General features: G+C 52.9%; 8 protein-coding genes across 8 annotated transcripts; 6 read left to right on the top strand and 2 right to left on the bottom strand.

Moving 5' to 3' along the window:
• Positions 1-93: 93 nt before the first annotated feature.
• CAOG_02321 (hypothetical protein) lies at positions 94-4,133 on the top strand. The gene is made up of 6 exons (XM_004349021.2): positions 94-596; positions 679-1,101; positions 1,604-1,772; positions 1,900-2,045; positions 2,254-3,253; positions 3,388-4,133. Exons 1-6 carry the CDS (start codon positions 434-436, stop codon positions 3,959-3,961), a joined length of 2,475 nt encoding a protein of 824 aa, XP_004349071.2. The 5' UTR covers positions 94-433; the 3' UTR covers positions 3,962-4,133.
• On the bottom strand, positions 3,981-5,659 carry CAOG_02320 (Ormdl2 protein). The gene is made up of 3 exons (XM_004349020.2): positions 5,385-5,659; positions 4,570-4,721; positions 3,981-4,464 (listed from the first exon to the last, which is right to left on the bottom strand). Exons 1-3 carry the CDS (start codon positions 5,556-5,558, stop codon positions 4,308-4,310), a joined length of 483 nt encoding a protein of 160 aa, XP_004349070.1. The 5' UTR covers positions 5,559-5,659; the 3' UTR covers positions 3,981-4,307.
• Positions 5,660-6,033: 374 nt separating this feature from the next.
• CAOG_02319 (hypothetical protein) lies at positions 6,034-7,991 on the top strand. The gene is made up of 6 exons (XM_004349019.2): positions 6,034-6,103; positions 6,257-6,338; positions 6,442-6,549; positions 6,683-6,802; positions 6,909-7,052; positions 7,210-7,991. Exons 1-6 carry the CDS (start codon positions 6,040-6,042, stop codon positions 7,907-7,909), a joined length of 1,218 nt encoding a protein of 405 aa, XP_004349069.2. The 5' UTR covers positions 6,034-6,039; the 3' UTR covers positions 7,910-7,991.
• Positions 7,992-8,034: 43 nt separating this feature from the next.
• CAOG_02318 (transforming protein ral) lies at positions 8,035-10,739 on the top strand. Its single transcript, XM_004349018.2, has 3 exons — positions 8,035-8,217; positions 9,838-10,125; positions 10,293-10,739. Exons 1-3 carry the CDS (start codon positions 8,116-8,118, stop codon positions 10,503-10,505), a joined length of 603 nt encoding a protein of 200 aa, XP_004349068.1. The 5' UTR covers positions 8,035-8,115; the 3' UTR covers positions 10,506-10,739.
• Positions 10,665-15,238, bottom strand: CAOG_02317 (WD repeat domain-containing protein). Its single transcript, XM_004349017.2, has 10 exons — positions 14,460-15,238; positions 13,809-14,309; positions 12,846-13,651; positions 12,217-12,718; positions 12,030-12,121; positions 11,825-11,913; positions 11,549-11,732; positions 11,180-11,371; positions 10,965-11,071; positions 10,665-10,855 (listed from the first exon to the last, which is right to left on the bottom strand). Exons 1-10 carry the CDS (start codon positions 15,205-15,207, stop codon positions 10,720-10,722), a joined length of 3,357 nt encoding a protein of 1,118 aa, XP_004349067.1. The 5' UTR covers positions 15,208-15,238; the 3' UTR covers positions 10,665-10,719.
• Positions 15,239-15,644: 406 nt separating this feature from the next.
• CAOG_02316 (hypothetical protein) lies at positions 15,645-17,378 on the top strand (the record flags this gene model as incomplete). Its single annotated transcript, XM_004349016.2, has 3 exons — positions 15,645-15,676; positions 15,782-16,418; positions 16,502-17,378. The coding sequence occupies exons 2-3, from the start codon at positions 15,796-15,798 to the stop codon at positions 17,376-17,378; spliced, it is 1,500 nt and encodes a 499-aa protein (XP_004349066.1). The 5' UTR covers positions 15,645-15,676; positions 15,782-15,795.
• Positions 17,379-18,177: 799 nt separating this feature from the next.
• Positions 18,178-20,064, top strand: CAOG_02315 (hypothetical protein). The gene is made up of 7 exons (XM_004349015.2): positions 18,178-18,197; positions 18,787-19,063; positions 19,145-19,204; positions 19,315-19,422; positions 19,498-19,592; positions 19,666-19,789; positions 19,879-20,064. The coding sequence occupies exons 2-7, from the start codon at positions 18,800-18,802 to the stop codon at positions 19,930-19,932; spliced, it is 705 nt and encodes a 234-aa protein (XP_004349065.2). The 5' UTR covers positions 18,178-18,197; positions 18,787-18,799; the 3' UTR covers positions 19,933-20,064.
• Positions 20,065-20,102: 38 nt separating this feature from the next.
• On the top strand, positions 20,103-20,744 carry CAOG_02314 (zinc finger CDGSH-type domain-containing protein). The gene has a single exon (XM_004349014.2). The coding sequence runs from the start codon at positions 20,123-20,125 to the stop codon at positions 20,615-20,617; it is 495 nt and encodes a 164-aa protein (XP_004349064.1). The 5' UTR covers positions 20,103-20,122; the 3' UTR covers positions 20,618-20,744.
• The last annotated feature ends 2,594 nt before the right edge of the window (positions 20,745-23,338 follow it).

Here is a 23,338-nt window from a genome sequence, read left to right as displayed (position 1 = left end):
CGTTTTTGGCTTATTCCTTTTTTTTTTTTTTTTTTTTGTTTTTTTCCTTTTTTTTTTCCTTTTTTTTTTTTTTTCCTTTTGTTTTTCCATTGAGTGTTCTATTGGCGTTGTGTTTTTCCCCCTTCTCTGGTCGGTCTCTGTTGGTCTGCTGTTTGTCGCTTATGGAAGGTTGAGCAAACACAGAGAGACGCAAGAAAAAGTCACCTGGGAAACGGAAAGTTGTGGTTTGGCTTTTGTGAAAAAACGCACACACTATCCCGAATAAACGAACGATCTCGCAACGTTCCATCATCATCACCTTCATCACCATCATCGTCCTCGTCCAAGCCCACCACCAACCACACACAGACAACCCAGTTGCCCTTCTTGTGAATCGCGCTTGATTGGCCGTCCCTCCAAAGCCCCCCCCCCTCGCATCATCATCTTCATTATCATGTCGGTCATCTACTTCAAGTTCAAGACGCGCACAGACAGCTCGACCGTCAAGTTTGACGGCGTCGGCATCACGCTGCTCGAGCTCAAGCGCGCCATCATCACGCAGAGCAAGCTGGGCCAGAACGAAGACCTCGAGGTGATTGACGCACAGACAAAGCAAGGTAACACAAGGAACCATTTGCTGCGTTGTCTGGTTTCCTGTTCACTCATGCTCCACTCTCATCGTCAATCTTGCACTTGTAGCATACACGAACGAGTCCGCACTCGTGGCAAGAAACACGTCCGTCGAAGTCAAGCGAATTCCAGCAACCACACAGCGAAACTGGTACGAGATCAAACCCGCCGTGGCTGCTGCCGCTCAAGCACAGAGCATGAAGGCTGCTGCGGCCGCGACAGCCAGCTTGCACAACCCGAATGCTACAGAAGACGAGCGAATCAAGGCGATGAGCTCACTGTCGGGAGCAACGTTCAATGCTGCCGCACTGGCCGCGGCGGCCAACCGACCGCTGGCGGCGTCCGAAATGGGCGGCCATCGACCAACCTTCCACGCCCCAGGCGGAGGCGTCGCTGGGGGCCCGCGCTTTGGCGCTCGGCCTGGCTTCCGCATGCCAGGACCCATGGATCGCCCACCCGAGACCTACGTTTGCAACCGATGTGGATATGCAGGTGATTGCGCTTCTCTTGTGAATTCTTGCTGCTGTCGTTGGGGTTGGCGCTTTGCCCTTGTCTCGCCAACCCCACTGCTGTCCCACTGTGGTGTTCGTCTTCAGCGTCGTGCTTCTGCAATCCCAATGAATCGTGTCTTTGGATTTGCTTGTCGTCTTTGGCTGTTGTTGTTGTTGTTGTTTTTTACCGTCTTTCCTTCCGATGAGCAGGGGGTTTAGGCTTGGTCTTTCTTGCTCTTTGGTTTCTGTCCTGGCAGAAACAAGGGAGAGGCGGTGATTGTTGTCTTGGACGTGGATGCGACGGCGATTCTTGCTACGAGGGGTTTTTTTTTTCTTCTGGCTTCCTTTGGTGATGCTTTTCTTTGTTGACCGTTCTTTACACACTCACTCTATGCCGAACCCTCCGCTTGTTGTTCTGGGTCTACCTTCTTGTTCTGGTGCAATCGCTCAACAATGCTTGGGGGGAAAACATGGCATTCTCCTTTGTGTGCTTGCTTGGATAGGTCACTTTATTCAGTACTGCCCGACGAACGGTGACCCTCTGTACGACCAGCCAAAGGCAAAGCGTGCGACTGGCATCCCCAAAAGTTTCCTGCAAACGACAACGGTGGAGGCGAATCCTGGTGCCCTGTTGGCTGCCGATGGCACGTTTGTTATTACCACTGTGAACGAGTACGTGTCCATTGTTAGGAATACTGAGATTGCTGTGCAGCCAATTTACATTCTACAGGGATTTGCTGCTAATCTTGGTCTTTGTGTCTTGGATTTGGGTTTTTGTTTTTTGCCTTTCCTGTTGCAGTGACTTGTTTGAACGCCAGCTCGCTGCAAGTGCACCCAGCGCACTTCCTGACGACGTGCCTGAAGAACTTCGCTGCCCTATTTGCACCCAGATCATGGACAACGCTGTCTCTGTTGATTGCTGCTCGACGACGTTTTGTGATTCGTGTAAGTTGAAAGGGGCGAGCGAGAGGGTACAAACATTTGTGGATTTGCTTATGTTCCTTGACCAAGAGTTGAGGGGCTGCTGCTGCTGCTACCGCTACTGCTGGAATTGCTTACTTTGTTCCAATTCGAAAACCACACAATCTGCATCTTGTGCTTTCCTAAATCAATCAAAAAAACCAATGGCACACGAATCACCCCCCCCTTGCAGGCATCCGGAACCACATATCTGAACACTTTCATTGCTTCATGTGCAAGCAAGACGTCAGCCAGGACGATGTCGCGCCAAACCAGAAACTGCGACGTCAAATTGCGCTCTTCCAAGCCGGCAAAACTGTCGAGGTGCCTGTCCCTCCTGCACCGCTGGCCACAGCCCCGGCATCCGCCCCAGCACACCCATCTGTGAACGCTCCGACAGAGCTTGATGCAGACTTTCTTGCTCCAATGTTCTCCGCACCGCTGCCTGCACCGCTGCCTGCACAACTGGCTGCACCTCCCGCCAAGGCCGAGCCATTGAACGCGAGTGTTCCTGCCGAAAGGGCGGAGGCGCCACAACCCATGGCTGTTGAAGCCAAGGAAGTCGCCGAATCTGAAGTCGCTGTCCATTCCTCCGACTCTGTGACCGCGGGAGATGCAGCTTCGACATCTGCTCCTGCTTCTCCCATGGCCGACTCCGATTCACGTTCACCGCGTTCACCGCGTTCACCACGCTCACCACGCTCACCACGCTCCCCGTGCTCGCCGCAACAAGATGGCAACGACAATGATTCGCCTGAATCACCAAGAGGTCGTTCGCGCTCGCGCTCTGGTTCACACTCGCGCTCTGGTTCACGCTCACGTTCACCGGCACCAAATGCGGAATCTCACCCATCCTACCCAGCTGCCGCCATGCAAGCATTCCCACCAGGCTTCCACCCCACCCCATTCATGCCAATGCCAGTTGGATTTATGCCGCGCCCCGGTGGCATGCCATTCCCTCCGCCGTTCATGGTCCCGCCAGGCTTCCGGCCGCCGCCGTTTGGCATGCCTCCACCACCCGGGATGGTACCTGGAGGACCGCGGTACCCAGGCATTCCACCGTGGGTTGCGCAGCAAATGCGCTACCAGCAGCAACTACAGCAAAAGAATCAAACCCGCGGAACCCGTGGCGGCGATTCCGAAGATCGTCGTCGGCGACGCAATGACGATGAAGACGGATCGGACCACCCCAGGTTAGACATGAAGGAGTGCAAATAAATTGTTGGAAGTGGAAACTGTGATATTTTTTGCTGATGGCTCATTTTTTTTTTTTTTTCGGTTGTTGTTGTTTGTCGGTTTTTTGTGCCAAACCCTATTTTTGCAACAGAAAACGCGAGCGGTCTTCGTCCCCTGAGCACAGAGAGCGCGATCGACACCGAAGCTCAAGTCGAGATGTCGAGCGCGACGATTCCGAGCAGAGAGCAGACCGCGAGTCGCACGAGCGAAGCGGCCGAGACGAGGATGGGCGCCGAGATTCGAGCCGCGAGTCGCGTCGAACCTCGAGTCGGGATGACCGCGAGCGATCGTCGTCGAAAGACTCACGGCGGGAGCGCGATGGATCCGAGTCGAGGCGAGAGCGCGATGACGAAGACTCTAGCCGCAACTCCAAGAGCGACCGCTCCAGTTCCAGCAGTCGTCGCGATTCTGAGCGCGATCGCGACCGCAGTCATAGCCATCGATCCGACTCGTCCTCCTCTTCCTCCAAGGACCGTACAAGGAGCGACAACGATTCGAGCAGCCACGGAAATTCGAGCAGCAGCAGCAGCAGCAGCCGCCATGATCACGATCGAGCTTTGAGCTCAAGCGACAGGCACTCATCCAGCAAAGATTCATCTCGCCATTCGAGTCGCGACTCGGGGCGAGACGGCCGGAATCGAGATCGCTCGAGCAGCAAAAAGTGACTCTGGTATTTGGTTTTGCTCGACTTGTATTTTTATTTTCCATCAATTACAGTGTCTGTTTGTCTGTCTCTCTTGAATGGAGGGGTTTTTGCGCTCTTGTGCTAAAATGGCTTTGTCCGAAAAATGAAGGCGATGAGCTATTTCGTACTACATCAATGAACATGAAACACAGAAACAAGACAATAGTTTCGTAACAACGCGAGTCACAACAAATACGAATTGTTTGGCACAAACGCGTGCACACAACGACTGAATACATGCACACTAGTATGGTATCGGCGAGAGTGCAACGTAGAACATCAACAGCAAGGGGGGGCCGTGCAAAGATGGATTTTGCTGCGAATTTTTACTTTTCGTGGTCGACAAACTTGCGTCCGAAAAACCAGAATAACCGGACCTTGTGCATCTGGGGCAGCTTGGCAACCATGACAATGCACAGCGACACAAAGTTGATGGCAAAGAGGACGGGATCGTACTCGGTGTAGTGGCTTGTCAACAAAAACCTGCAACAACAGAAAACAAACACACCAAGAAAATCAAGAGAGGGAGATGAGTACTGCAAACGAGCCGCTCGGCAGGCTTTGCACACAAGAGCTCGTGTCACGTACAGCACGATCGGGATGGCAGCCAGGAACTTGCGCGTGTTGGTGAATTGCGCGCCAGCATCAATCTGCTCCCATTGGGTCAGACGAGCCGACTCGCCCTGATCCGCAGATACGAATGGAGTTCCTCGCATCAGATGGAACAGGTAGAACGACAGCTGTAGAGTCACAGGGCAGATCGATTTTGGCGTGATCGAGAGATGAGGTGAGTGCGAAGGATCATTGCAGAATGACACCACATCCCTGGTGCCACTAGTCCCAATAGCACTGAGATACACAAGCACGACCACCAAAATCACCATGATTCTAGTTTCCATCATCACCCTATGCCCGGTCATCAACGATCAGACGGCGGGACGAATCAAAGTGATGACAAACGCTCGACATTTTTGTGCAGTTCCATCGGATCCATGCCCACAACGCTTGCACTGGCATCGACGTCAGCATCACTCTGCCACTCGCCATCTCTACTGATCCCCAGTGGCTGAGGGGCTGTGATGAGCAGAGAGAGCCTTTGCTGTGCCGCGACTTTCCCAAAAAGCCCCGTTTAACACGATCTTCGCCGATTCCCTGCACCCCATTTGACTCCCAGTCACCCTAGCGAAAGCAAGGCACATCTTGGCTGACTCTCCAGCCTCCTTCCACTAGCAGCAGCTTCAAAGCTCCGAAATACATTCAATAAATCAAAAAAAAAAAAAAAAAAAAAAAAAAAAAAAGGGCCACGTCTCCATTGCACTTCTTCCAGACCAAGCTGGATATGAAGGGAAAGGGAAGCGAATCGAACTGAATGGACTTCAAACGACTTGAACAAAGAAACTCACCATGTTGTGAACGACGTTGGTCAGGGTGAAGGAGACGGGAACCGAGAGGAACGGGACGGACGCGAACGCGAGTCGCAGGACGACCAGCAGCAGGATGTACGCGAGCCAAGCGCCCTTGCCGTGCAGCCAGACCTCGTTCGGGTTGTTGTAAGAAGACGCTTCGTCGCCAGACATGGTGTGGTTGGGTTGTGCAGAATCGACAAAACGAAACGAAAGAAATGAGAGGAAAAACGATTGGAATTGGAAAAATCAGTAAGAAAAAAAAAAAAAAAAAAAAAAAAAAAAAAAAAAAAAAAAAAAAAAAAGTCGAATGAGCCACGTCAACAACGATCCGATCGAGTGAAAGGGGGGAAATTCGAGATGGATGGATGGGGAAGCGCACGTATCAGTCATCACGAAGCGACACAATGGGGTGGGGAGTGGGGAAGAAGGCGAATTATTGGTTGGAAAAAACACTCCAATGAAAACGCTATCAAAGGACCCCTCTCCTCTGTCTCGCGAATTGTGTCAGTTGGACGAGTCGCGAATTCGTGTGGTAAACGCCAAAACCAGCCAGAATCAAAATAAAATTCAAAGGCACCAAAAGCGGAGATGCGAGAACGGTACACATACGGGAGCTCAGTCTCTCTCGCAGTCTCGTTGTTTCAACAGTCGGATGCGATCGCTGGTCGTTCGCAGTAACGCGAGCAGCTCGCTCTATAATGTGTCGTTGTCACCAGGTTTGTCACAATGTAGCGTCGGCCTTGCTGTGCTGGCAAAGCCAGACTGCACCGAGAAGACAGCCTTGCAGTTTTTGGCGCCAAAACGAAAAAAACCGCGCAAAAAAACACTCAGTTCACGTTCGTCGCTTGTGCTTGTTCTGATGCTCGCAGGATGGGAGGCACGCGACTCGCAGATTCTGTGCAAAGCATTGATGAAGTTTGGCATGGGCCAATGGTCGGACATTGTGCGAAGGTGCAAACCCCCAAGCGTGAGCGTTCTGTTCTGGTGCGCGCTTTGCTGTTTCACTCAATTCGCTCTCTCTCTCTCTCTCTCTCTCTCTCTCTTCTGTCCGCAGCGGCTGTCTGCAGGGTAAGACGGTCGCACAGCTGTCGTCACAAACGCAACGTATCTTGGGTCAGCAATCGACCGCCGAGTTTGCCGGCCTGCACATGGATCCGACCGTGTAAGCAGACGCGAGCAGCAGAATCGCAGGTGCAATCACTCATCCACTACTCGTGAATGTTTTTGGCTATTGTTTGCATGTATGCACACATGTTTGGCGGGGGTGGGTTCGAATATGACACAACTTTCAACAGGATTGGACTGGAAAACGCGCGAATCTTGAATGCTACTCGCCGGCATGGTGTCATTATCAACACTGGAGCAAAGCCCTCTCGAGACGAGATTCTTCGTCGGATAGAGATCAATAGACAAAAGTGAGTGCATGCAGGTTGTGCAAACTGATGGAGTGCCAGCCTGGTGATTCGGCTTTTGGGATGATTCGCCCTATTCTGCTCTCACGTCGATTTGCAATCTCGATAGGTATGAACTGCCAGAAGAGGTTTGGAAGGCAATTGATTTGACCGCGGTCGTGGCCGAGTTGACACCTGCTGCTGCCACGACGATGAGCTTGAGTTCGCTGTTAGTCTCCTTGGAGGAAAAGAAAGAAGAGCTGATTCGGCTACGGTAACTCTCCTTGCGATGATGAAGCAATGCCCTGCGATGCTTGCCTTGCATTGTGCGTGTCTTGGCTGGCTCTTTGCTCTGTCGCTTGATAACTGATTCCGCGACATCCTCCGCCTTCTGACATTTCCGCCCCCCCCCTCCCGCTTCTCACCTTCAGATACAAATTGAGCGACCTTGAACTTCAAATAGCAGAGTACGCCAACCGACCAGACTCGACAACAGACTCGGACGACAGCGCCAACGACGCGGTCTTGCAACCAAAACGGGCACGATTGGACGAAGGGTCCTCGTCGCCAGGCGCCACTCCAGCCGCAGCATCACCAACCACGGTACCACTGGGCCCTGGAGTGGGCCTGCGCACGAGTATGGGCTTGGGCGTGCGTATGGTTCGTCTGACAAACATTGCCTACCGGCGCATGAAACGGGCGAAAGCCGCAGCCGAACAGCCGGGGAGCATTCCCGCTGCTCGTCGAAAAGCACCCAACGGAAGTCGGAAGGCCATGTTGCTTGCCAAAGAGGCCCAGCGAATGGCGCGCACGCAAGACATGTCCGAAGTTGCCGCCGACGACGACGACGACTTTGACCTCGCCCAGGGGCTTTCCGCCTCTCTCGCAGCTGCCGAAAACCGTACTGGCATGGCTGACGAGCAGCCCGCCCATCTATTGGATGGCTTTGGTTTTGTGAATTTCACCGAAGACGAGCTTGACGCGCCGTGCATGGTTTGCAACCTGGTTTGGGATGGCGTCTCCAACATGCTCGATTGCGATGTGTGTCATCTTTGGTTTCACCACACCTGTGTTGGTCTTCCCAGCACGGCTGAGGGTGCCTGGGTGTGTGCGAGCTGCGCGAATGCTTGAAGCGAGCTTTGAAGGCTCGAAAGCTCGAAAAAGCGCAAAATGCAATTCATTGTTCCGCAAAATGAAAGTCCTCGATATGCCCTCCTTTCTACATCCCAGTCATAGATCTACGTCGGTGTGAGCATCTGAGAGGCTGACCCTGACTTGTCGAGCTAAGCTCGCGCTCAGTCTTTTTTCAGTTATTTTGGCTCAATCGAGATTCGACCATGGTCAAGGAGAACAAGGCGTTGCCACTTCACAAAGTGATTATGGTCGGCGCCGGCGGTGTCGGCAAGTCAGCACTCACACTCCAGTTCATGTATGGCGAGGTAAGACAACGGAAACGCATCAGACAAGTAGGCAAACGGCAAGGAAGAACGAAAGAGAAGAAAAAAAAAAAAAGAAAAGAGCCCACAACATTCAATAAGCAATCGTGTTTGGCGTTGGGGGCGGCCTCTGTCACCAGTGGGCACCTTCGGGCAAGTGCTTTCTGGGGGGCTGGGCAATAGCTGCAGCAGGAGTTCTGTGAGGCAGCCACTGCAGCGACGACTGCTCTGCGAACTGAGTGTGGTTTGCGAAACTCAGTGGAAGGAAACAAAAAAAAAAAAAAAAAAAAAAAAGAAGACCGCAGCAAGAAATCAGAGGCGCTCCAGCACCGCCGTCACGAGAGCGCGTGGAGCGGGTGGTTTTGGGGATCCCGTCTCTGCAGTTCCTTGTGCATGCGATTGCATTCACGACGACGACTGGGCTGGGAGGCCGCCCTGCGATGCGGAGGATTGACGTCGCGCTCGCTGACGAGGAATTGGAAAAAAAAAAAAAAAAAAAAAAAAAAAACTTCCTCCTAAAGTGTTGAGCTTTTCCCAAAGTAAACCTCGCGCAGGCTCGTCAGGCCTTGACAGCGGGTGTTTGGAGGCGTGCTGGCTTGCTGCAGGACGCCAGATCCGGCGGCTTGGCCTGAACCGATCGCGCCGCTGGCAGCAGTGACGTCCGTTTGAGTGTGTCATAGCCTTGAGCCGAGTCCTTTCCGCTGTGGCGTTCGATCGCAGCGCTGGCCTGTGTGGGGTTGGCTGGTGCTGGGGTGCTGGGGTCCTGTGTTTGGGAGCACTTGTCTGCTTTTATTCGACGCCAGTGCCTTCACTTTGCCCGTCCTCCTCCGAGTCCTCTTCCTTTGACGAGCAGGCACAGTTGTATGTCGTTTTGTTCGGCTGGCCTTTTTTTTTTTTTTTTTTTTTGCTCTTTTCCCAGTTGTTTTCTTTGCAACAGCTCTCTGCCTCGCACCATCCGCCCATCTCGCCCTCCCACCTGTGCCTCTCGTCTGCCTTACCATTGCTACCATTCAACGAACGTGTCATGACCTCCCAGCGATGACTGCAGCGTTCAAGCGATGCGATTGTTGTGGCCCTTTTTTTTCTTTTTTTTTTTTTTATTTTTATTTTTATTCCCCGTTCAGATGATGGTGATGAACGATGAGAGGCTCAAAGTACCACTTGGTTTTGAACTACGCTGGCTGTCTCAATCACATCATTTGTGTGTGTGTGTGTGTGTGTGTGTGTGTGTGTGTGTGTGTGTGTGTGTGTGTGTGTGTGTGTGTGTGTGTGTGTGTGCGTTTGTGTGATGCATGGTTGGCTGGACACTCTTTTTTTGGACTTTGTTCGTCTTCTTTCGCTTTTTCACTTTTGTTTATGACATTCGTTTCCATTGCATCGGGTTTTTTTTTATGTGTCATCGTCTGGGTGATGGCTGTTTGGTGCCGAGTTGCGATAGCTCCACTGCAGTGCTTGCTTTGCAACATGAAACAGCTCGCCTCCGTTCCACTCCCACTGCTTGTGTTTGCGAATTCGGATGCGACGCCAAACCTTTGCACCTACTTTGTCGGTTGATTGTTGTCTGGTTGGTGTGCGGCTTCACTGACCAACTTGCCACGTTACACGCTGCTGCTTTCTCAACAGTTCGTCGAGGATTACGAACCGACCAAGGCTGACTCGTACCGAAAGAAGGTCAGCGTCGACGGCCAAGAATGCCAGATTGATATTCTCGACACGGCTGGCCAGGAAGACTATGCAGCCATCCGTGACAACTACTTTCGCAGCGGCGAGGGCTTTTTGATTGTCTTCTCGCTGGCTGAGCGCGAATCGTTTGACGAAACCACCCACTTCCGCGACCAAATCCTGCGAGTTCTTGAAAACAATGAAACCGCACAGGGCAACGAAACACCCATCATTTTGGTGGGCAACAAGGTAAGAAATCAACCAAAAAAGGGGGGGGGGAAAGGGTATTGTGCTGCTGCTGCTTGTTCGGGGCAAGTTGAGTGCTGTGCATGTTCAGTGTTCTCAACGTGTCTGTTGTTGATTTTGCTACCAACTTACTCCGACTCCCCTTTTTCTTTTCTTTTCCTTGCCTATAGTGCGATTTGGAAGACAAGCGCAAAGTCTCGTCAGATGAAGCTCAGCGCAGGGCAGCCGAGTGGCGAGCTGCATACATCGAGACGTCGGCCAAGAGCAAACACAATGTTGAAAAGGCCTTTTACGATCTCCTCCGCGTTATTCAAAAGCACAAAGCTAGCCATGCCTCCAGCACCAAAACCAGCGGTGGAAAGAAAAAGTGCACGATCTTGTGAGCGAGTATTGGCTCTATTTTGATTTTTTGTGATTTGTTTGTGTTTGTCCTACTTTTCTTTTTGTTCCCCATCGTCGCTTGATTCTTTCGCTGTGATTCTGTCTTGGTGTTGTGTGTTTTGTGTGCTGCCACCTGTTGTTCGATAATTCTGCACTTTGCTTCGTTCCATGAATCCACTTTTGACAATCTGGAGAGTTGCATTCAGAACAAACAAATCAAATAAACTCGCAGTGGTGCAAGCACCCGGCAGGACAGAGTGTGTGCTTGGAAAACCAATCCTGCATGTGCGTAATATGACCGCCGTGGCCGCAACCTTGGCACCAGACGTAGAGCCCTTTGACCGTTTGATGGCTGCGAAACACAGAAAAGAAAAAAAGATGCCCATCCCAACGTTGAGTTGGCCAACCACACTGTTGCACGGTGGAGCACATGTGCACACAGAAAGAGCCAGATACCGTACCACACTGAGCAGCTGTTGGTGAGCTTCAGGCATCGGTCGCACACCCAACCAGACTTGAACAATGGCTTTTTGCAGTTGCTGCAGCTAGTATGAACAGTCGTGGTGTCCTGTCACAAAGACAAAGGGCGTGTGTAAGAGCACCAAGTTGAGAATCAAGTTGTTTGTAGCTGAACAACAAAGAAAACGATCAAAAAAAAAAAACAGAAAGTGCTTACCTGATTCAAGCCTTGCACAGTTGTGTTGGTGCTGCTCCTCATCACATCAGCTGCAATCGAGTATAGCTCGAAGCGATGCAGCAAGTCAATGTAAGCAATGTACCACTGCTCCTGAGTGTTGCTGGGGACGGCATCTTCCGCTAGCACGGTATTCAGGACTGTGAGCATGGTGACGGCAGTTTGAACGTCTCCCTGTGGTGGTGGTGGTGGTGGTGGTGGTGGTGGTGGTGGTGGTGGTGGTGGTGGTGGTGGTGGTGGTGGTGGAGGTTGTTGCGTGTTGTTCAAACAACCAAAAGAAATAAAGGAGGTGAATCAACAAACATTCCTCGAAGCGCATCACAAAGCTTTTTCGCTTGAAGGTTGACTTACACGCTCGGCATAGTAGTGCAGAAGTGCAACCACCATGGGTTGGTGGTTCCAGCCTCCGAGGAGGGTGGTGCTCTTAGCGCCGTTTGGTACACCAGAGTATGTCCCGAGCGCACTGGTGCTCGCAGGATCTGGCGTAATCCCTTCGCGTGACTTTGCGGCGCTGGAACTCTGGCCATTCATCCCACTGCAAAAGTGTCGATCATTGAGTCAGTCACTCAGGGTGAAACGTAAAACGTTGAAACAAAAGCGTCCAATTCCAACAGCGGATTTGCTTACAGGGTGGGCGACATTGGCCGGGAAAGCGAATGCTTTGAGGTCGGACTTGACGGTCGACTAGAAATGGGTGTAAGGCGCTCAATCACCTCCTGTTCGACGTAGAACGGATGCAGAGGTGTTGCAGAACAGGTTGAGTGAGGAAACAATCGGGCGGCCACTCCAGTCAAAACACAACATTGCAAGAACAACCAGGCTCGCCACGAACATTTTGCAAAACCCAGTTATTGCTACTGTCGGCCATTAGTTCGTGCACCATTTGCTGATCGGATACAATTGGAAGGGAAAAGCCAACTGGTTCTGCAAAACAACAAATCAACCCAAAGACCGGATCAGCAAGAAGAATGTCGCCAATAACAACAGCAAAAAAAACCCGCTGACGGCAAAAGCCTTACCTTGGTCTATCATGTTAAAGTTGCGATGAGGATCATCATTGTCGACCGCTGAGGCTGGTCGTAGGAAGGATGAATCGTTTGGATGTGCGTGCAGGTCTTCCGAGGCGATCGCGGGTGCAACAGGGACCTCCGTTGCGAAAAACAGCTTGAGAATTTGCCAGGACTGCGCGACTTGAACTTGATGGCACGCATTCGCCACGCCGGCGTTGTGCTCGCACAGTTTGCCCACTGGCTCGCCGTGCAACTTGTAATGGTTGGCCAAGTACTGGAAGACGCGCTCATCAAACCCAAGCAGTAAAGAGCTGACACTTAATGCCGGCGGCCCCACGTCAGCAGCCTTGGCACCAACTGCGGCGCGGAGGCCATCTCGCGGCGACATCACGCCAGAGCTCAAGACTGAGGCAGGCGAAAACGGCGAAACAGTCCCGGAACGGCGGGCTGAATCAAGAGCGCTATTGGGTGCGGTCTCTCCATTCGAAATGGCCGCCACGTAATCAGGGAACTGTGGCAGAGAACAGACAAAGGTGAGCAGCAGTTCGCAGTTTCAACAAAAGACGTGGTTTGTTATAATTGCAATTGTTTGTTTCTTGCCCATCACCCACAATCACTTAGCATTCAAAAATGCCTACCTTGAATTCAGCAGACGCAGCGCCGGGCGTCGTACCGGACGAGACTGACATTGCTGTCATTGCGCGCTCTGTCCGGGACAAGGATGTGGCCAACGAATCGGCAGTGGCGACATGATTGGATGAAGGGGTGGCAAGACCACCGGAAGCAATCCGCACGGCGGGATCTTGGACAACAGCACGGCCGCGGCGATTCTGCTTTGGTCGACAGATGAACGGACTGTACTCGCCACCGGCAGAGTTGAACAGCTGGGACACGAAAGGGGGGTTGGCGCCACTGGGGTGGGGCGTGTCTCGCGCTGCAATCTGACTGCCGGTTAGGACGTGATGAGGTCCCATTGAGGCAATGATTGGCAGCGGCGCGCCGGCTTGGAGGACGTCGCGCTCACGGACGGAAACAAACCCAAGATCGCCCCGCGGACTCCACGACAAGCTCACCGGGTTGACAGAGTCTGCCGGATAGACGGCGTCGCGGAAACTGTGCACGATGAGGGTCGAGTCTTTGGCTGACGACAAAAAGGAGGACGAGTTGCGCCACGCAATCCTGGTGACGGCATCGCGGTGCTCTTGGAAGGATGCGACAGGCAAAGACGGACGGTGCAAATCCCACAAGTGGATGCTATTTTCCGTCAACAGGGCCGCGCTAGCAAGTTGCCATCGGAAACCAGGACGCCAGGCGACGCGTGTAACGGCAGCAATGGTCTGGATGTTGGCAAAAGTGTGCGGCTTGCCCGACAACTCCCAAACTTTGATGGTCTTGTCGCGGCCACCAGTAGCAAGGACGTAACGATCTTCCGGATGCCAGTCGACTAGACGGTTGGATCAAGAGAGTGGGAGTGAGCCAAGATATGGGGCAAATGAGGCAACAAACAAAGAAGGAAAAGAATCAACATTTCTCGAAAAAAAGGAAAAGTAGCGCAACAACAAACCAAAAAAAAAAAAAGAAGGCAACAACAGCAATCGCACCTGTAAAGGCCGGGCCGTGGTGGCTGGAAATGCGCCGCTCGCAAGATTCGTGCTTTCGCATGTCCCATAGCTGCACAAGACCCGTTTCTGACGCAGTCGCAAACAGGTTGTGGTCGAATGGATTGAACTGAATGTCGCGGATGCTTTCCGAGCGCCCGTCGAACGTGATGGCGGATTTTGTGGTATTTCGCGTGTCCCAGACTTTCACAGAGCCGTCTTGCGAGCCGCTCAAGAGGAGATGTGGGTCGGAAGGGTGGAACGTGACGCGGTTGACAGTGCGTGTGTGCTCGGTGAGGACGCGGCTCGATCGGCTGACTGCGTGCGTAATGTCCCAAAGCACAACGGCTCCATTGGTAGCGGCCGTTGCCATTATGTTCTTGTAGCTTTCGAGAGGATGCCAGCACACGTCAATGCTGCTGTAATTGAGTGTGACGCGCGTGCCGGAGCGCATGTTGTACACTTCTTCACACCGGTCGCTCGACATGCTGAGGACTTTCAGCACTGTTCCAAAAACAAGATGGTATCAATAACGTAACGGGGTGAGCAAGTATGATGACCCTCCCAGAGGATGGGAGAATAAATGGAAACCTCGACACCAAACAGCAACAAGGACAAAAGTTTGAAAGCAAAAATTTGGGCACATCGCCTTACCGTCGCGACCAGCCACGGCGACCATGGTTCCGTCCGGACTTGTGCTAAACGAGTTGATGGGACCGTTGACGGTGCACACCATCGTCATTGGCAGCGAGGCGTTAGCTTGGGCGTACAAGTGCTGCTCGGCATTAGCGCCAGGCCGGAGCGGGGAGACTGGAGTGGCTGCAATCACCGCCGCGCGCTTGGGATCGGCCATCGCGAGACGGCGCATCAAGTCGAAGCTGGACATGGGAACAGTCGGGTGGAGGAGCGTGCTGGTTGTGGCGGCCGAGATCGGACCGGAAGCGCCCAGCGTCAGTCCTGCTGCTGGTGCGGGTGAGCTTCCCTGCCCCGCGGCAGCCAGACTGTTGCCACTGCTGGCTGTGGAGAACGACGACGCGTGCGACGACGCGCTGCCGAGCCCCTGCGACCCTGGATACTGGCCGAGGCCGCTTGCAATGGAAGCGCCAGCAGACGCCGTGCCGCCCGTGATCTGCGCCGTCGTCGCCGCGCTGGCCATGGTCGAGATGGACGACGACGATGCGTTGTGGCCCGCGTTGCCGGACGAGATGCTTCCTGGCGATGCGCTGCCCGCTGTGTTCGCCTGCGAGGCAAAGTTCTGAAGGCTGCCGGTTGGATTGGGATGCATTGTGCCGCCGACCACGGGGCCACCGCCGCCACCAAAGGCACTCAGTGAGGCTGTGGACAGGTGAGGATGGCCACCAGAAGCGGACGCGCCACCGGCACCGCCACCGGACGGATTCATCAAAAAAAGGTCAAAAAGTAAGGGACGAAAGCTAAAGGACTGAGAGAGTTGATTGTATTTGGATCTGTGTTTGATTCAGCGGCGTTGTTTTGTTTTGTTTTGTGTAGGAAGGTTTGAGTCAATGTGCTTGTTGAATTTGGGGAAAGTGGATGGAGGGCTGGGTGAGAGCGGGAGGGGGCAAGGTAATGGGCAAAGTTCAGAGATCGACTTGGAAATGACTTGGAATCGGGTGGACCAGTGGAGATGGGTTGAATTTGCGTATATTGAGCTAGTACAACATGCAGTGAATACAGTACAAGTCGTCTCGCCGGCTTCAAGTGGAAATCACCATTGCAATTGCTCGTGAATGAATTCAGACACCAACTTGTGTTTCTTGTTGTACTACGGCCAAAATAAGAACAAAAGCGGGCGAGCATCACTCATCTTTTTATTTGCCAAGTCGCGCAGTCACCAGTGTGTGTGTGTGTGTGTGTGAGCATTGTCAGTCGCTGGGTTGTCTTGTTTGCGTCTGAACCTGAAATCGCAGCACCACCATCGCCAACCTCACCTGCCTCACTACCACCACTATTATTAGTAGTACTACGACAGATGACCAACCCTGCGCAGCAACACCCCGGCGCGACGGCCAATGCCCTGTCGCCCGTCCACATTGTGTCAAAGGCCGTAGTAACGTGCTCCAATCCAGCAGTCTCGCTCCCTGCGCTGGGGGAGTCGCCCGTCTTCAAGCTGGGCCCGCTCGATCAGTTGGCGCTGCCTTTTATTCCTGTGGCTGTCGTGCTGGTGTACCGTCCGACCTCCCCGGCCGCAGCGCCCGGTCTGCTCGAGGTGGACAGGCTCCAATTCGCGCTGAGCAGACTGCTCGACTACTATCCGCACCTGACCGGCCGCCTCCAGATGAACAAGGCAGACAACACGGTTGAAGTGGTGCAGCTCGGCGCTGGCATGGAGTTCCGCGTGGCGACCTGCGATGCGCGGCTTCCTGACACGTGCGGGGGCGTTACGCAACCACTGGTGGTGACCGAGCTCCCCGACGGCGGAAACGCGCTCTTGGGTGCGTTCAACCCGTGGGACGACGATGGCTGTGGCGATCACATCTTTACACTGCAGCACACTCGCTTTGCGTGCGGCAGCGTGGCGTTGGGCGTGCGAGTGCGCCATTGCGTGACGGATGCGGATGGCTGCTTCCAGCTGCTCCGAGACCTGGCAGAACTGTACCGGCAGCGACGTGTACTGCCTTTGGAGATTCCCCATCTCAAGCATCAGCCCACCATCCGATCTTACTTGTCAATGGCAGGGCTTTCGGACGACGAGCGGCAAGCGGCGCTCGACTTCCAACCGCCTACCACCTGCTTGCACCCGCCGCAACCGCCGCAACCGCTGCCACCAGTGGTGGCACTGAAGCCGAAACTTCTACCCCTGCAGTGCCGCCGCCTCCTGTGGTGGGTCGCATCCTCCGCTTCTCTGGCCGCGAGCTTGAGCGCTTGAAGGCCCACGCCACTTTGACGGCTGCGGAATTTGGCCAACAGTGGCTTTCCACCTTCGACGTGCTTGCCGCTCACCTCTACCAGCGCACACATGTCGCTCGTGTCCAGTACGCAAAGAGCAGAGGCGCCGATCCCTCGCAGCTCTCCACGGACTTTTTGTCGCCGTTCAACTTGCGAGGCCGCCTCGGTCTGCCTGCGCGCTACTTTCCGAACGCCGTGTCCTGCGCCGTGTTCACCTACCCGGCCGATTCCTTCGCGACTGCGCCGCTCTCTGCGGTCGCCGCGACAATCCACGATGCGATGCGGCAGATGACCAAGCAAGAAGCAGTTGACACACTGCGCTGGATGAGTGTCCAGTCGGACAAGCGGCGGATTGCCCAGCATTTCAGGCCGCTCAACGGCGGCTTTATGGTGTCTCAGTGGAACAAGTTTGACATGTATCCGCAGCTTGATTTCGATGTCGGGGCGGACTCTGCGCCCATTCCGCCCACGCTCGTTTCCACGCCGTTCTCGCCCATTTCACTGATTGACGGGCTCGCGTACTTTCTCGCGACAGAAGACCAGCTCTCTGTCTCTGCAAGCACCACCACGACGCAGTCCGTGGACGTGGCGATCGCCTTGATCGAGCCGCTTTGGGAGTTGTTGGACTGCGATCCCGCGTTCCGTCAGTTCCGAGACACGCCGTAAAGTGAGTGTGAGAGAAAGAGAGAGGTTGGCTTTTTGTGTGTGTGGGAGTTGTACAATCAATGGAGTACAGTAGTTTGCTCAAGCGTGGAAAGTTTGAACGTTGAGAAGTCGATTTTTTAGGTTTGGGCAAAAGTGGACATCTGATGGGGATATGCACGATCGTCAAAAAGGAGGATCAAGTAAGGTTTTCATTCGTGTTGTCGAGTCGAAGAGGCGGTTGAGAGGAAAGAGACAGCTCGCGCGCATACAGCACACGAGAAGTTTTAAAAATTGAACTAGCGCCCTTAAGCGAGTTTCGACACTGTCGCGCTAAGAAAAAGACGTAGCGCGAATAAGTTCTGTCGAAACTCCAGGCGTGAGATGCCGAGTCAATGATTTCGTGTGGTGCACGGGCGAGCGAGTGCACGCGAGCACGGGAGGAGGACGATGAGGCAAAGAGGGGAGGGTGTGAGCGAGTGAGGCGACATTCACAAAGAAACGGGATTCTCATTTTGCCTCCTGCTCGATTGTGGGTTTGCTTTTTGCTGGTGGAAATCGGTAATCCACCGCGATCGCAGTCCCCTCCATGCCATAACGGCTTTGATTTGTAATTGACGATCGTCGTACGTCGTCACTGAACGTTTTTGGAGGCAACGGACGATGCTGAAAGGGAATGGAAAGCCACAGCGCGAGCGGTTTGTGCGATGGCTGAATCGCAGTCATCACCCTAGTCCCTGGAGCCTTTCTCTGTAGTTTTCTGTGCAATCGTTTTCGTAGATCTTGGCTCTACCTGCCATTTCCATCCAGTCTTTGCGCTTCTCAGTCTTTCTCCTTTTCCAGGTTGGTTCGCATTGGTTGGCTGGGGCTTTTTTTTTTTTTTTTTTTTCTTGGCTCTCGCTCGTGCTTTTTGGTTGCTTTTTCTCCGTTGGTGATTCTCGTCCACAACCGCTGCCGCTTCATTCGTTGCACCCATCCCATCACTAGCAACAGCCCGCCAAGTCTGTCTGGAGACCCTGTCTGTCTGCACCACACAACGTGCGTGGCTACTCGTGACTGTGACTTTCTTTAATTTCGCTCTTTTTTTTTTCTTCTTTTTTTTTTTTCCCAGCCCTTCATTCATTCCTCTGCAGCACCTCGCTCGTTCGATCGTTTGCCATGTCTCTTTCATCTTTGTTTGTCTTCTTCATCATTCTTCCTCCACGTCCATCTCCTGATCCCCACCCCCTTTCGCCAGCCACACGTTTCTTTTGTTATTATTTCTTTTTAAATTCGGTTTCACTTGGTTTCCATTTTCCATTTCTCCTCATGTCACTCTCGCTCCTCGCTGTTTCCCTATTGAGACCTTGTCTTGTTTGGAGCGGTCGGCTCTCTGCTCGTCTTGCATTTGCTTGGTTTCTGGCTCTGACTGATTGACTTGCTTGAAAACCAGACCGTGACAAACGATGATGATGATGGCTCGATTGGCACCAACGTTGCTCGTGGTGCTGGCCGCGATCGTCACACTCGCTGCCGCCGACTCGTTCGACCTGCAGCAGTGCAAGTACACTACGTCCACAAACGAAATCATTGACATTGCGGGCCTCCGTCAATCCACTCCGCTCAGGGTTGGGCCGTTCCAAGACGGTTCCATCACCTATTACGTCTATTACAACTTTTGCCCCAACCTTGGCAGCAGTCCCATCCCAGCCTGCAAAAAGGATGCTATTGTGTGTATCTCCTGTCGTTCGGTTGTGTGATGGTGGTGGTTTAGATGGACATGCGCTCACCTTTCGTCCTCTGGAATTCAGATGTGCTTGTCGACTGGCGCAGCCATCGCAACGACTCTGACGAATGTTGCAGGCCTCAATGTACGTCCCTGTTTTGGTGGTATTTGCCCCCCCCCCCCCTGCCACGCCCCGAAACCCAGCGAGTGCTCCAAGAAGCTGCTTGACTCACAGATGTGCTACGATTTTTTCAGGTCGATTTTTCTGGTGATACCGCCACATCCTCCCGACTCCATCTGAACTGCGACAAGAGCATTACCGGAGCGCCCTCAATGACCTTGACCAAGAGTAGCTTGACATGGGTATGGCTTGCTCGATTCTCTCTGGCTGTTTCCAATCAGAGTGCTAACCTTGCTCGACCTTGCCTCTGCAAATAGGTTGTCACGCTTTCTCATCAATGCGCGTGCCCTGGTGTTTGCCCCGTTGCGAGTGAAGGCGGCGGTATCAGCGGTGGTTCGATTCTTCTCGCAATGTAATGATTTCCTTTCGTTCTTGGTGTCCGTCCAACAAACACAAGCGCTCACATTCATTGGAAATTTGCGCAGCTTCTTCCCGTCGGTGTTTGTCTACCTGGTTGTCGGTGTGCTGATCAAGCGACGAGGTGGTGCGACTGGCACCGATGCTATTCCCAACATTGCCTTCTGGCGAGAAGTTCCCGGCTTGATCAAGGTAAGGAAGGCGCGCAGGGCTTGCCTTTTCGCCATCCCATCGAGTCACTGACTGGCTCTATGTTTTGTTGTTTGATCACCCGCGTGTAGGATGGTTTCAAGTTTGTCTTCTCGTGCGGCAACTCGGGTTACACGAAGGTGTAACAAACACTCCTGTTTCTCGACCGCTCCCAATCGCCTATCTATCGTTGTTCTTGTGTGTATGTGTTGTTTGGTGTTCCATCGTTCCCGTCTCTGATGTCGTTTGCTTTTTCGTCCATTCGATTACACTATTTTTTTTTTTTTTTTTTTTTGCGCATTCTCAGTCTTTTTGAGTTTCTCTGTGTGTTTCGAAATGCTCCGTTCTGTCGCGTGCCGCGCCATCAGCTCGCTGGCGTCCCGAGCGGCGTATGCGATTCGCCCGGCACCAGGCACCGTTGTGGCCCAAGCCGAGCCCTTTCCGATTGACGTGGTCGCTGGCAAGACTTACTCGTGGTGCACCTGCGGCCACTCCAACAAGCAGCCGCTGTGCGACGGCATCCACAAAAAGTTCAACGAGCAGCTGCCCGAAGAGCACCGCCGCAAAAGCCTCAAGTTTGTCCCTGCGCAGGCTGAGACGCTGTGGCTTTGCGGATGCAAGCAGACAGCGACGCCGCCGTACTGTGACGGATCGCATGTGAACATTGATCCCAAATTCATTCCCGCCGGGCCGTGGAAGCCAAAGCCAGTGGAGGCGTCCCCCGCGGCTGTTTCGAGTAGTAGTAGTAGTAGTAGTAGCAGCAACACTGCGAGTGGCAGTCTGGCGCGTAGTAGCGATGCTGCGGCCACCACTCCGAGCAGTCCGGCCTAAGCGCCGCACAGCAGATGGTTCGTCTTGCTCCCCCGGGCTCGACGATCTCTTGCCGTTGCACCGTGTTTGTAATTGATTTGTTATGCTTGTAAATTCATTTGTACTTTGATTTTACCGTATCATTGGGTTTTTGATTTCAAGCGAGCGAAAAGTCGTGAAATTCGAAAAGGTCGATCGGTGGTTGTTGCAATTGCTCCGGAATGGAGCTGTTCTCAGTGCAGATTGGAAGGGTTGTTTGCTTCAAGAATAATCAGACAAACAACAAGACAATCAAACAAAAAATAAGAAGATCAAAGTGAACATCATCGAAAACCAAACAAGATCACCAACAAAAAGAAAAGGCTCGCAAAACACAGCAAGACAACAAACAAAAGGCGAATACACCGCAAAACAACAAAAACGGCAGAAAACCAACCATCGAGTTTCGACTTTGAGGAGAAAAAAGTCAGAATATACTGACTAGAAGCACGGGGAACATTTTGCGTTGTTGTGATCGCCAACCCAGCGCAAATCGTTGATCTGCAGCATTTGAACGCTCAGGCAGGTCACAAAAGATCGCACAGCCAACTTGATACGGTAGGCGCTTGTCGGATTCGCTTCTATGTGCATGGTGATTGCCTGATTGAATACTGTACTGTACTTTGTCGAGAGTCGAATGTTCGACGTTGCGTTTTGGTCCAAGAAGAATCGAAACGTCAGCTTTGAGTGGAAAAGGGCGCAGTCTTTGTTTTTATCGTTAGATATACCTTGATTGAACGCTCTTGCAATGCTGTCGTGCCAGAATATGAGCGAGAGACAACGCGAGTTGTTTGACAAAGTCGAGAATGCGTGCAAAGCGCTCGAGTAAGAGAAAAAGCCGAGGTTATTGGACAGTGTGGCAAACGCGCATATTGACGATATGGATGACAGCATGGATTGCAGTCAGATTGGCGAGGATGAAGCGTGGGCGATTGCCGAGGCGCTCAAAGTGAACAGGACGCTGAACGATCTCAAGTAAGTCATTTCGCAATCACTGATGCGTGTGAATGGGTCGTCACAAGCAGGGTATTCAAAGTGGCTCATTGATGGAGGGGACGCACAGTCTGCGAGAGAATCAGCTCGGCGACGCTGGAGCGCGCGCAATTGCTGAGACACTCAAAGTCAACACGACGCTGAACTGGCTCCAGTAAGTCATTTTGCAATCACTGATGCATTCGAGTGGGTGATTTCAACAGAGGGTAGTCAAAATGCTCACTGATGGAGGCGATGGACAGTCTGGGCCAAAATCAGATTGGCGATGCTGGAGCGCGCGCGATTGCCGAGACACTCAAAGTGAACATGAGCTTGACTTACCTCAAGTAAGTCGTCTCACTTTCAACCGATGCACTGTGAATGCTCCAGCAACGGTCTTTCTGAATGATGCAAGTCACCGGACAGTCTGTACGACAATCAGATTGGCGACGCCGGAGCGCAGGCAATTGCTGAAGCACTCAAAGTGAACACAACGCTGACTGAGCTCTCGTACGTCGTCTCCCTTGATCTAGTAAGTGTCGATTGCTTCTTCATGCTTCTCTGACGGTCGTTGGACTCATGCCACAGTCTGACCAAGGATGATGGAGCGAGGGCGATTGCAGAGGCACTCAAAGCAAACAAGAGGCTGTCTAAGCTCCGGTGAGTCATCTCACTTTCACGAGAACATAGTTGAGGGATCCAGCCCATGGCATATCGAGTGCTCACGTACGGAGGGGACGGACAGTCTGAACTACAATCAGATTGGCGATGGTGGAGCGAGCGCGATTGCTGAGGCACTCAAAGTGAACAGAACGCTGACCGAAATCTAGTAAGTGTCGATTGCTTCTTCATGCTTCTCTGACGGTCGTTGGACTCATGCCACAGTCTGACCATGTAACCGACAACACCAGCTTGCCTCAGAATTACTTGACCGAGGTTGGAGTCTCTGCGCTCCGGCGATCGGGCAATACCACTTGCAAGCTGAAGTAGGACTTTGCATGTTTATTGAATTGTCGTATGAAGTCAGTTGAAAAGCAAACCATTCACTTGTTGTGGCGAAAATCGGTTTGCGAGTAGGGAGCTGGACAGCCAGCGGACTGTTTCTCGTGCTCAGGAGTACACCGAGTTTCAAACTTCACTGAACAGCCAGCGGACTGCTGTTCGTGCTCGGAAATACACCGAGTCTCAAACTTCAGTCACTCTTCCGACTGAAACTCTGCGATTCCGCTCCGAGCTGGCTGCCAAAAACCTGGAGTTGGCTGCCAAAGACCAGATGCTCGCTACCAAAGACCAGATGCTCGCTGCCAAAGAACAGATGCTCGCTGCCAAAGATCAGATGATTGCCGCCAAAGAGCAGGAGCTTGCCGCCAAAGAGCAGGAGCTTCAACAACTGCGCTCCGACCTTGCTGTCGAGGGGTATGATGATGATTATGATGATGACTATGATGATGATTATGATGATGACTATGATGACATCCCAAAGTAGGAACATGTTGTTTGAAGTCGGCCACCCTGCTTTAAAATAGTGAATAAATAAAAGAGTTATTGAGCCACGACCTTAGACCTCTGGTACACGACTGGGAACTTCGGTGGCGGCGGTTTCGCCGCAACCGTCGTTGCCACGGCTGTCTCGGCTGTGCCCGCGACCATCGCGGCACCTTTAATTTCGTCCATTCTTAGTCCGATTCAGGCGCCTGTGAGTACTGCAATCACCGCGCTGACGGTCGATTC

The sequence above is a fragment of the Capsaspora owczarzaki genome (genome assembly GCF_000151315.2).
Source record: "Capsaspora owczarzaki ATCC 30864 unplaced genomic scaffold supercont2.3, whole genome shotgun sequence".
NCBI lineage: Eukaryota > Filasterea > Ministeriida > Capsasporidae > Capsaspora > Capsaspora owczarzaki.
Note: the sequence above shows the minus strand (reverse complement) of the source record. Positions and strands in the feature narration are given on the sequence as shown.

Excerpts from the sequence above, each read along its gene's own strand:
- CAOG_02321 (XM_004349021.2), top strand. The coding sequence starts at position 434 with ATGTCGGTCATCTACTTCAAGTTCAAGACGCGCACAGACAGCTCGACC. Across the intron at positions 597-678 it reads TGACGCACAGACAAAGCAAG|CATACACGAACGAGTCCGCA; the intron begins GTAACACAAGGA and ends TTGCACTTGTAG. Across the intron at positions 2,046-2,253 it reads GACGACGTTTTGTGATTCGT|GCATCCGGAACCACATATCT; the intron begins GTAAGTTGAAAG and ends CCCCCCTTGCAG.
- CAOG_02320 (XM_004349020.2), bottom strand. The coding sequence starts at position 5,558 with ATGTCTGGCGACGAAGCGTCTTCTTACAACAACCCGAACGAGGTCTGG. Across the intron at positions 4,722-5,384 it reads CCAACGTCGTTCACAACATG|CTGTCGTTCTACCTGTTCCA; the intron begins GTGAGTTTCTTT and ends GTGACTCTACAG. Across the intron at positions 4,465-4,569 it reads GCTGCCATCCCGATCGTGCT|GTTTTTGTTGACAAGCCACT; the intron begins GTACGTGACACG and ends CTGTTGTTGCAG.
- CAOG_02319 (XM_004349019.2), top strand. The coding sequence starts at position 6,040 with ATGCGATCGCTGGTCGTTCGCAGTAACGCGAGCAGCTCGCTCTATAAT. Across the intron at positions 6,339-6,441 it reads TGGTCGGACATTGTGCGAAG|CGGCTGTCTGCAGGGTAAGA; the intron begins GTGCAAACCCCC and ends TTCTGTCCGCAG. Across the intron at positions 6,803-6,908 it reads ATAGAGATCAATAGACAAAA|GTATGAACTGCCAGAAGAGG; the intron begins GTGAGTGCATGC and ends CAATCTCGATAG.
- CAOG_02318 (XM_004349018.2), top strand. The coding sequence starts at position 8,116 with ATGGTCAAGGAGAACAAGGCGTTGCCACTTCACAAAGTGATTATGGTC. Across the intron at positions 8,218-9,837 it reads TCCAGTTCATGTATGGCGAG|TTCGTCGAGGATTACGAACC; the intron begins GTAAGACAACGG and ends CTTTCTCAACAG. Across the intron at positions 10,126-10,292 it reads TCATTTTGGTGGGCAACAAG|TGCGATTTGGAAGACAAGCG; the intron begins GTAAGAAATCAA and ends CCTTGCCTATAG.
- CAOG_02317 (XM_004349017.2), bottom strand. The coding sequence starts at position 15,207 with ATGAATCCGTCCGGTGGCGGTGCCGGTGGCGCGTCCGCTTCTGGTGGC. Across the intron at positions 14,310-14,459 it reads CGCCGTGGCTGGTCGCGACG|TGCTGAAAGTCCTCAGCATG; the intron begins GTAAGGCGATGT and ends TTTTTGGAACAG. Across the intron at positions 13,652-13,808 it reads CCACGGCCCGGCCTTTACAG|TCGACTGGCATCCGGAAGAT; the intron begins GTGCGATTGCTG and ends CCAACCGTCTAG.
- CAOG_02315 (XM_004349015.2), top strand. The coding sequence starts at position 18,800 with ATGATGATGATGGCTCGATTGGCACCAACGTTGCTCGTGGTGCTGGCC. Across the intron at positions 19,064-19,144 it reads CCTGCAAAAAGGATGCTATT|ATGTGCTTGTCGACTGGCGC; the intron begins GTGTGTATCTCC and ends TCTGGAATTCAG. Across the intron at positions 19,423-19,497 it reads CCAAGAGTAGCTTGACATGG|GTTGTCACGCTTTCTCATCA; the intron begins GTATGGCTTGCT and ends CTCTGCAAATAG.
- CAOG_02314 (XM_004349014.2), top strand. The coding sequence starts at position 20,123 with ATGCTCCGTTCTGTCGCGTGCCGCGCCATCAGCTCGCTGGCGTCCCGA.